Source organism: Oryzias melastigma, linkage group LG9 (genome assembly GCF_002922805.2).
Source record: "Oryzias melastigma strain HK-1 linkage group LG9, ASM292280v2, whole genome shotgun sequence".
Taxonomy (NCBI): Eukaryota; Metazoa; Chordata; class Actinopteri; order Beloniformes; family Adrianichthyidae; genus Oryzias; species Oryzias melastigma.
Genome location: NC_050520.1, coordinates 29,385,244 through 29,394,517, shown reverse-complemented (window position 1 = coordinate 29,394,517; position 9,274 = coordinate 29,385,244). Strand labels below are relative to the sequence as shown.

Below are 9,274 nucleotides of genomic sequence, written 5' to 3'. Positions count from 1 at the left end.
ATGGCTCAACATAATTTATTTTCATTTTATGATAAAATGTACAGAGTTCTTTGAAAGTACTTGCTAAGAAAGAAAGAAAAAAAAACAAATTGGGAAAAAACAAACAAAAAAAAAAAACATACAGGGAGAGAGGAGAGCCGAGCGCACCTCCACCTTTCGCCGAGCGCTCAGCCGACACCTCACCACCCTTTTTTGTTTTGCGCTCTCTCTTAGCATAAAACGCAACATGTACAATTACAAAGGATACAAAAAGGGAAGCAATATAAACAGACAAATATACTGAGCTCATTTTTACATGCCTCTTAAATGTAAGGAATCATCCTATACACACACACACACACATCCACACGCGCACACACACAAGTAAAAAAACAAAAAAAAAGGAAAGAATGCCGAGTGACCTTTAGATATTTGTAGTCCTTTTTGTTTAAAATAGCATTAATATACTACACAAAGATAGAAAAACTCTAGAGATGAGATGGAATGGAAAGGTTAAAGGCATCTTAAAGTCACTAAAAGTGAGTGGTGATTTTTTTTCTTTTTTTTTTTACATTTCGACTTTCTTTAGTAATTATTACCCAAGAGGCGAGCTAAAAAATATGTCGTTTTTTTTTGTCGTTGTTGTTTCCTGAAACACAAGTGGAAAAAAAATGACAGTACCAATATCAATGTCAGAATTTCTTTTTTTTATATTATAGAAAAAACATTTGCTCTACAATAAGTTTCTAAAGTCAAAAAGAGTCAGCTTGTGTCATAAAAGAAAGCTGCCCGGTCTGAGAAAATTCAGAAAAGAAACGACGACAGAAGTACAGAACGCAGCGATACACACAAAGAAAGTATGCATGTCAGGTCTGTGAACGTAAAATAAAATAACATAAAATAAAAAAAACTGTCTCTTTTGACTTTGAATACTGGTACGAGATCAACCGCGGAAAACGGCGAAACCAGACGGGACCTCGCCTCTGACCCTGCTTCCTCTCCGAGGGCCAGACCGCGCACTAGTTCAGGCATGGAGGCACACCTTTCACAAAGGCCGACTGACCGCTGCCGTTGTCTAGTCTATAGGAGAGCAGAAACATAAACACTTACAGTTGAACAAAACGCCCCATTTCAGGGCAAACGCCTCTAACACTGGAGGTGTCTGTTTTTTTCCGTGGAAAAAAACCCACCATCTGTCAGCGGAGTGTGGACAAAAGAGCTGAATGTGTGTTTATGTGTGTGTGCTGAGTATTGGGAAGTACCAGAATATTTACATCTAAACATTTTAGAGTGGCGGCAAACTGGAAAATAATGCTACTTGCTCTTTTTTTTTTTCTTTTTTTGATGTTTTTGGATGTATAAGACAGTAACACGCTCATCTCCTGCTGTGCCTTTGCTGTGTTTTTGGTTCTACACCGTCCATGGAAGGAAGACCGAGGCTGGGAGCGGCGAAGGGGGCCCAGCGTCGAGGCTTTTCCGCGAAAGCTGAACGGCCTCCGAAATGTTTGGGTTCCTTCAGAGTGATTGGGTGTCTCCGAATGTCACACATATAAAGACAAAAGCGTATGAGGTCAGACTGCACACCAGAGTTTCAAAAAACGACAACAAAAATAAGATTTAACAATATGTTTAACAAAACGACAGTCCGCCTTCAGTGTTTCATCGTCTCTTTTTCTCCAAAGTAAGGCTTCCTATATTACTTTAATTTTTTGTGTGCATGGTTGAATATATTCAGTTTCAAACTGTTCTTTAGTTTGTAGTCAGTGCTGTACTCTGCGTCGTCCTCCTCCACTCCTCGGGGGGGAGGGCGTGCACCCCTGGGGTTTGTCCTGCCCCCAAAATCCAACCCGTCCGCTCCTTTGAAACCAGCCAGCCAAACGGAGGAGGGCAGGAGACAGGCCCAGAAAATGAAGAGACAAAGTATGTGGAAAAACAGGAAATCCAAACATGCTCTTAGTCTCCAACCAGCTGGACTTTCTGGAACTGGCGGCGGCGGCTGCGGCGCCGGTGAGGAGGCAGGACTAATTGACACTTAAGAGTACGGCGAGCATTAGCTCTGGCCTGGCATCTCCGCTTCCTGTTCACCTTTGCTCATCTGCTCATGTACGGCGACTGCTTTGGGACCCCGGCGTAGCTGTGGTGGGAGGGGCCGGCGTACATCATGTTGCCGTGGTGATTGGGCTGCATAGGCTGCTGGGGGTAGCCCTGCCCTCCCATCATGCCCATCTGCATCTGCATGGGATACTGGGCCGGCTGGTTCATGTAGGCGGGGTTGCTGTGGTAACTGCTGTTCATCATGGGCTGGGGCATCCTGTAGCTGGCAGACATGGCGTTCAGGGGCGCCATGTTCATGGAGTTGTACGGCGCCGGAGTAGGCATGAGGTTGGGCATCATGCTGCGCTGCACCGCCAACGTGCGCGGCGTACTCTGCATGGCCACGGCTCCGGAGCTGCGGCCGTAGAGCTGCTGCTGGTGTGGGGCGGGGGCCAGCTGCTGAGCAGCTTTGGAGCGGATGGAGATGTGGCCTTTGACGGTGGTCATCTGGCCCTGCAGCCGCTGCGTGTGGGGGGGTCCCAGGCTGATGTTGGTGGTGGGCATGCTGCACTGCAGCTGCAGAGAGCTCAGGTTCATGGTGCCGGAGCTCAGGTTAGGGGGGGAGGTCATGGTGGGCTGGCCTTGGGGAAGAGGAGTGTGGGGCGAGGGGGCCAGGCCTGGGTTGGACAGGGAGACACTGGTGGCGTAGGAGGTGACGGAGGCAGAGTGAGAGTAGGGCATGGCGTGGGGGTCCATGATGGTGTTGGTGAGTTGCTGGAGTTTGGCCAGGCTGAAGGAGGAGGGCTGGGGGTAGCCCCCAGACCCAAAGTCTTGTCCCATGCGCTCATAGATGGGCCGGCTCCCTGCCCCGCCCCCGCTGTCTGGAATCTCCATGATCATGGGTGTGGTGGCGAAGCCGTTTCCCATGCTGCACTGTGGCAAGGCCTGTTGCTGCGGTGGCGGGGGAGCCGAGGGTGGGGGTTGAGGGTTGGGGGCTTGCTGCTGGGGGGGTTGTTGGGGGACCTTTTTTTGTGCCTGTGGCTGCTGCTGGTTGGTGCTGGGGGGCCTCTCGATCACGCCACAGCTCTGTGGGGACTTGATCCCACAGTTGGGTGTGTTGGAAGGTGGTGGGGGTGGCGGCGGCTGGGGCACGGCGCCCCCTATGTTGGTGCCGCCCGGTCCAGTGGTGGGGCCTGGTCCGGTCTGCTGGATAAGGCTGCAGCTGCCCATCCCGAGCTGGGCGCCACCGTTTCCCGTGGAAGATGGCAGGCTTGGCGCCTGGACGAACGAGCAGCTGTTTGACTGAGCGGAGGAGGACGGAGGGGCGGAGCTAGAGGAGGAAGAGGACGACGAAGAGGAGGACGAAGCTGAGGGAGCACCTGCCACTACAGCGGCTGACATCCCCCCTCCGTTCCCCCCGTTGCCCGTTCCGCTGCCCCCGCCGCCCATGGTGGAGTCGTAGCTGCTGGGGTTGTCGTAGTTCTCTGTAGTGCTTTCTATGCTGCCCAGGTCGCTGAAGCCGCTGTCCACCACCTGCTGGGAGTGGTCCGAAACCGAAGGCACGTCCATCATGGGAGAAGTCTCTATGTTCTGCTGGGAGGGGGCCGACAGAGAGCCAGAATGTTCCGGCGTGATCTGGGTGTAGCCACTTACAGCACTGCCGCTATTGGCGCTGGAGCCCGTGGGACCCGGCGTTCCTCCCCGCTGCCCTGTGGGAGTCGTGTCCACGATGCCGGGGGGCAGCGCTGGGCTGTTGACTGAGCGAACGGACTGACCGGGCAGGGGGGGTACCGGTGGGTTGGGCATGGGGCTGCTGTGCTGCGACGCCCCGCAATCCTCCACCAAAGATAAGGCCTCCTCCTCGGCCTCCCCCGTGTGGCTGTAGCTCTGCAGCGTGCGGCAGGCGGCCAGCGTCTCCTCGCAGTCCTGGTAGGTGCCGTGGTGCGGCTGCGGCTCGCTCTCTTCTTCCTGTGCCTCCCCGTGAGTCAGGGAGCGCACAGCCTGCATGGTCTCCAGGTCCAGCTCGTTGGAGTGGTGGTGCGGGTGGTGTTGGTGATGGTGGCCCAGCTCCTCTTTGAAGTCGGAGTGCTGGTGGGGGTGCTGGGTCTCCATCAGCAGTGTGATGTCCTTGTCGTCTGGATGCAGCGGCAGAGGCTCAGAGGGAACAGACATGGCCGTGACCGTCTCCACGGCGGCGGCGGCTGCAGCCGACTCCTCCTGCTCCCGGCGCCGCCTCTCTTCCTGCTGAGGATCAGCTGAGGAGGACTGACCTTTGACCTGCTGCACTTCCTCCTCACCATCTTCCTCCTCCTCCTCCTCCTCCTGCTTGCTGACGCGGTCCCGGGCCACGCTGTTCTCCAAGTCTAAAAAAGCCTCTCCTGCTTGTGGTTCCTCTTTCACTGGAGGCGAGTTCGCTTGTGATGCGGGCTCGTCCTCCTCTTCATCGTCGTCTTCGTCATCGTCCGAGTGTTGACTTTTCCTCTTCTTGCTGCTGCTCTTGTCCTCCAGGCGTCCGTCTCCTTCATCATCAGCGTCGTGGTCTTCACTCCGCCTACTTCCTGCTCCTGCTGGGACTGCCGCCCGCCTGCTGCTTCCTCCGCCTCCGCACTCCTCTTCCTCCCTGTCTTCATCCTCGTCCTCCTCCCTGTCACCCACATCGGCATCATGAGGCAGCGACTTCAGAGCGCGCGCTCCGGCGTTTGACGAGGGGGACAGCAGGGGGTGAGGCGGCGCTTGACTGTGTTTGTCTTCACCCCAGGTCCTCTCGGCGTCCTCATCTTCGTCTTCATCCTCCTCTTCGTCGGGTTCAGAGGTTGGGGAGTGTTTGGGTGCAGCCGACGGGGGCTGGTGAAGGCCACGGTTCTTGGGCGGTCTCCCCCGCCTTTTAGGCACCTTCAGATCGGTGGGCTTGGAGAAGAAGTCGTCTTCGTCGTCGGAGTCTTTGGGTTTGTCATCTCCGTCAGCTCCGCAGGCCCGCTTGTTCACGTCGTCTTTGTGTTGCTCCAGCGACCGTTGTCTGTCCTTGTCCTCCCTCTCGCTCTCCTCCTGAGCTCGCTGCAGGTACCAGCTCCGGGGTTTCCGGCCCGGCTTCATTTTGATTTTGGGCTGATCACAGTCCCCGCCGGCGCCGAGGCCTTCTCCAGATGTTTGGTGGCCGAAGGCTTCGCTGGGTGACTTTCCCGGTCCTTGCTTCTTCCACTGCAGCGGTTTGCGGCTCTTTCCTTTTGGCCAGCCCTTCTTCTTCTTGACTGGTGCATCTGGGTTGGCCTCCACCATCTCTGATGGCGCTGCAGCCAGAGAAGCTACCGGCTTCAGCATCGGTGTGAGCTCTGAGGAGGAAACAAGTCAAAGTTAGTTGGAAGGTCGACATCAGGTACACTTACTAGGTTACAGGCCGGCCCTCCTACCATCTTCCTCCGAGTCAGAGAAGTTGGAAAGGCGGCCTCTCTTGGACGGAGGATCGGATAACATCAGCGCGGATCTTGCTGGGGGGTAGCGGCGCATCGGGTGCCCCAGGGACGGCTCCTCTTCCAGTCGGGGCATGGGCCGCTCGGAGTCTGAGTCCACGAAGGGCTCATCCAACACCTCTGTGGTTTCAGAGATGGTCTCAGTTACCACGCTGCTCTGAGGGTGGCTGCGACTGCGAAAGCGAGGCCTCTTCAGGGGCTTCTGGGCAGAAACGTGGTTGATTAATTCGAGGTCTCACCAGCTGAAACCAAAAAGACGCACGTGAAGGCAGAGGTTCTTACCTTGCATTTGAGGCCCATGGCGGTCTTTGTGAGGATGGGCGGGGAGCACGCTCGGTTCTCCTCCTCATCTTCATCCTCCTCCTCCTCGCTGCTCTCACTGAAGTGGCTCCGTCGGACAGGCAGGCCGTCGGTCAACCGCGACATCATGGAGATCGACGCTAGTCCCTCTCCGTCTGCCAGTCGGGGCTTTGGGCCTCTCTTTTTTCTGGGGGGGCGGCCCCTCCGGGTGGGGGTTATTGAGGGGTGCCGGGCCATGTTCAGCGCCTGAAAGCCCGGCGAGTCCGCTTGGCGATCCAAGGAGAAAAGGGACGGAGGGCTCCTGGAGGACGAGGACGGCTTCCCCTCCATGGTGGTTTCATCCTCCTCGTCGTCGTCATCGTCCTTGTCGTCCATGGGGCGGATCTTGGACGGGCGCCCGACGCGCGGGCTGTTGTTCAGTTTGCCCCAAGGCCAGTTCTTGGGCGGGCGCCCGCGTGGGCGGCGCTCTCCGTTTGCGGGCAGAAAGGGCCGCGGCTGATCGGACAGAGCTGCTTGAGAGCGGGCGGGAGGGGAGGCCGGGGAGCTTTGACCGACGGGAAACCCCAAAAATCCCTTCCTGTCGTCCTCCTCGTCGTCTTCGTCCTCCTCATCCTTGGTCCTCGCTTGCTGGATATGCCAGGCGGACGATGAAAAGTTGTGACTCGGTTTGACCTTTTGACAGATTTTAGAACAAACAGCGTCAAAATGTAGTCAAAAAGTAGTCAAAAAGTAGTAAAAATGTGCACCTTTTCAAGGCTGCACATTTAAACCTACATCCTTGCGATTGTCCCCCTCTGGTTCTTCATCCTCCTCATCGTCGTCGTCTCCGTCGGCGTCAGAGACCACCGTGTTAGTCACGATGACTGGAGTCCAGCGCAGGCACTCGGGGTCCACCTCCAGCTGCCGCGGCCGTGCCTTTAGGCGGGCCATGTGGTTGGCCACAACCTTGTCTCTTCGCACCAACACAAGTCTGAGGAGGAAAACAACAAAACTCTTTCAAAATAAAAGCCAGAAATCAGGCAGCTTTGTGGTTTTGTCTTTAAGTGTAAATGTAACGAAACAAATAAAAACATTTAAACATGCTTAATTTCTTAATTTTTGTGGTATGAACTTCTCTTTCCAGAAAAGAGCCACAACCTAAAGATGAGGAACTACGTTTAATCCACACAAGCCAATGAAGCAGCCTGTGAGTTATCCCTAAACTGAAGGACATGTCTGCAGGAGCAGCTGCGGTTCTGACCCGTCTCCTCGCTGCTCCAGCATGCCCAGGCTGTGCAGGGTGGAGGTGATGTCCTGCGGGCAGATCGCTGTCATCTTGCTAAGCTGCCGAATGCTTATCTGCCGGTCCCGCAGCTCGTGAAGACACTCCAGCACGACGCTGCGCCAGTAGGCCATGTAGGACAGCCGGCCCAGGTCGGACAGAGGCTTCTCAGGAGACCCGGGCTGCCCTTCCCGCTTCGACAACAAGTAGCCTGAAGGAAAACGTATACAAAAAGCAGATTAATAACAAAAGTGATAAGCCAATAGGAGGCCTTTTCAGCCATCGGTAAGGAGTTTATGGTTAGAAATCGTACTGAAGTCGATGAGGAAACGTCCGTAGCCCTGGCGCTGGTACTGTGGAAGAATCATGATGCATGATACGTTGTATTTCTGCTGACAGTGCTTCTCCTGAAGAAATAAAAAAATATATATATATTTTTTAAACTTTTTCATCAAGCTTACGAGTCTTTGTGTTACACGAATGCTCCATTCTGACAGACTAAGTTCTGAGCACGGAGGACTGGAGGGGTGTACCTTGGAGAAGTAGCCCACGAGATGGCAGCCCTTGCTGTCGTTTTGCGTGAGGACGTAGAAGAGGAACGGCTCCACGTCGTAGTACAGGGTCTTGTGGTCCAGGAACAGCTTGGCCAGCAGGCACAGGTTCTGACAGTAGATTGTGCTCACGTTTCCATCAACCTATTCGGGAGAAAAAAACAGACGTCAGCAAACTGGAAATCGCAACGATGAAGGTTTTCTGAAGAGCTGTTCTTTCAGGATGAAGTATCTGCAGCAGGTGCACACCTCAAACACAGAGACATTGTCTTTCCTGTAGATCTCATTGGCAGGAGGGTGGAACCAGCTGCACTTCTTCATGTGCTGGTAGAGGATGCTGCGACTCTTCATGTAGCGAAGGCAGAACTCACACAAGTACAGCTTTGGAAGTCTGGGAGGGAAGAAATGCAGCACCATGGAGTAACGGTTTAATGTCAGACAGTTTCACAGATCGGCCTGCACGAGGCTAAAGTAGTGCTTTAGATTCCAGTTTCTCTTCACTTTAGAGGGTCAAGTTTATCTTAATTTTCTGTTAAATATCTGCAGATGCTTTAAACTTTATTTGTAAACCAAATTTCATGCAGGAACAATTGTTTCCCAGAACTCATAACTGTTAAAGTGATAAAAAAGATTAAAAAAAAAAAATCAGACACCAACTTCAGCCTCATCTGACTTTTAGGGTGCAACAGATAAATACAGAAAAGAGGTCAGTAAAACTGGTGTTTTCTAAACATAATAATAAACATGAATCTGCCTTTGAACATATTATAGTATGTTGTAACAACTGTTGCAATAAATTAGTATTTGGAGTAAAAACTCCTGGTTTTTGATTGTTAAATGCAGCTTTCTTTTATTTTGAAGTCGAAGGCTCTTCTTTTGTTTCCTCGTTGGCTCTTTTCTGTGAAAAGAAACTTTCCAAATACGTTTGTTTTTGTTATTTTTGCTTATTTCAATTTAGTGGTTTAAATTTAAGGAAGTAGCGAATGGATTTTCAAAAAGTGACGGAGCGAGTTGACATGCATCAAGAATGAGTACTTTTCCTAAATAAAATGTGTTTTTTTCTGTAGAATACTTGTGTCCTGTTCATTAACAGCTTTGTGTTGGCGTGCTGCTTCATGGTCTGCTAGCTTACCTGCTGTACTCCTGCGGGTAGGGAGACGAATACCAGGTCTGGATTTCAAACTTGCCGAACTCGATGACCGCCGGGCAGCGCATCTGAGGGTCGGGCGGACCGGTCACGCCCACTTTCTGTTGGGAGGAACATAAATGTGAGGAGGGGAAAAAAGGAACAACCAGCAAGCGTTTCTCTGAAGACTCTTTACAGTCCGTGGCAAGATTTATGACAAACACGTAACTCTGAATCACTGCCACTCAGCCTGGATAATCACGCTGACTCTTCACAGTTCAATAGCTGGCAGAACGCCCACCGTCGCCTCACTTTACTACAGCACATAAGCCTCTGACATTAAGGTAATTCATTCATTTAGTCCGCTTAACCTGTCGGGACTCTGTCTTCCTGATCATGCAGGATTTCCCATCAGCCACCAGGAGAATACCAAATTCTGTGTCAAAAACTCTGATCAAACTCGACTTCCTGTCACCTTCAGACGTGCATTACTTCTCCTCCTGCTGGGTCTGCTCTGTCAGAACCCCTTTTCCTCTCTAAAGCCGGATACACGGCG

At 52.7% G+C, this 9,274-nt stretch overlaps 1 protein-coding gene across 2 annotated transcripts in view; it reads right to left on the bottom strand.

Annotated features, from left to right (window-relative positions):
- Window positions 1-9,274, bottom strand: part of kat6a (K(lysine) acetyltransferase 6A) — a gene marked incomplete in the record, with an annotated part of 30,940 nt that continues 21,666 nt past the window's right edge. Inside the window, 9 exon segments of one of the 2 annotated variants that reach the window (XM_036213686.1) lie at window positions 1-5,342; window positions 5,421-5,682; window positions 5,763-6,452; window positions 6,555-6,750; window positions 7,021-7,252; window positions 7,355-7,448; window positions 7,575-7,736; window positions 7,842-7,983; window positions 8,725-8,840. In XM_036213686.1, the coding sequence (XP_036069579.1) occupies window positions 2,071-5,342; window positions 5,421-5,682; window positions 5,763-6,452; window positions 6,555-6,750; window positions 7,021-7,252; window positions 7,355-7,448; window positions 7,575-7,736; window positions 7,842-7,983; window positions 8,725-8,840 (5,166 nt within the window). 2 annotated transcript variants of the gene reach the window in all.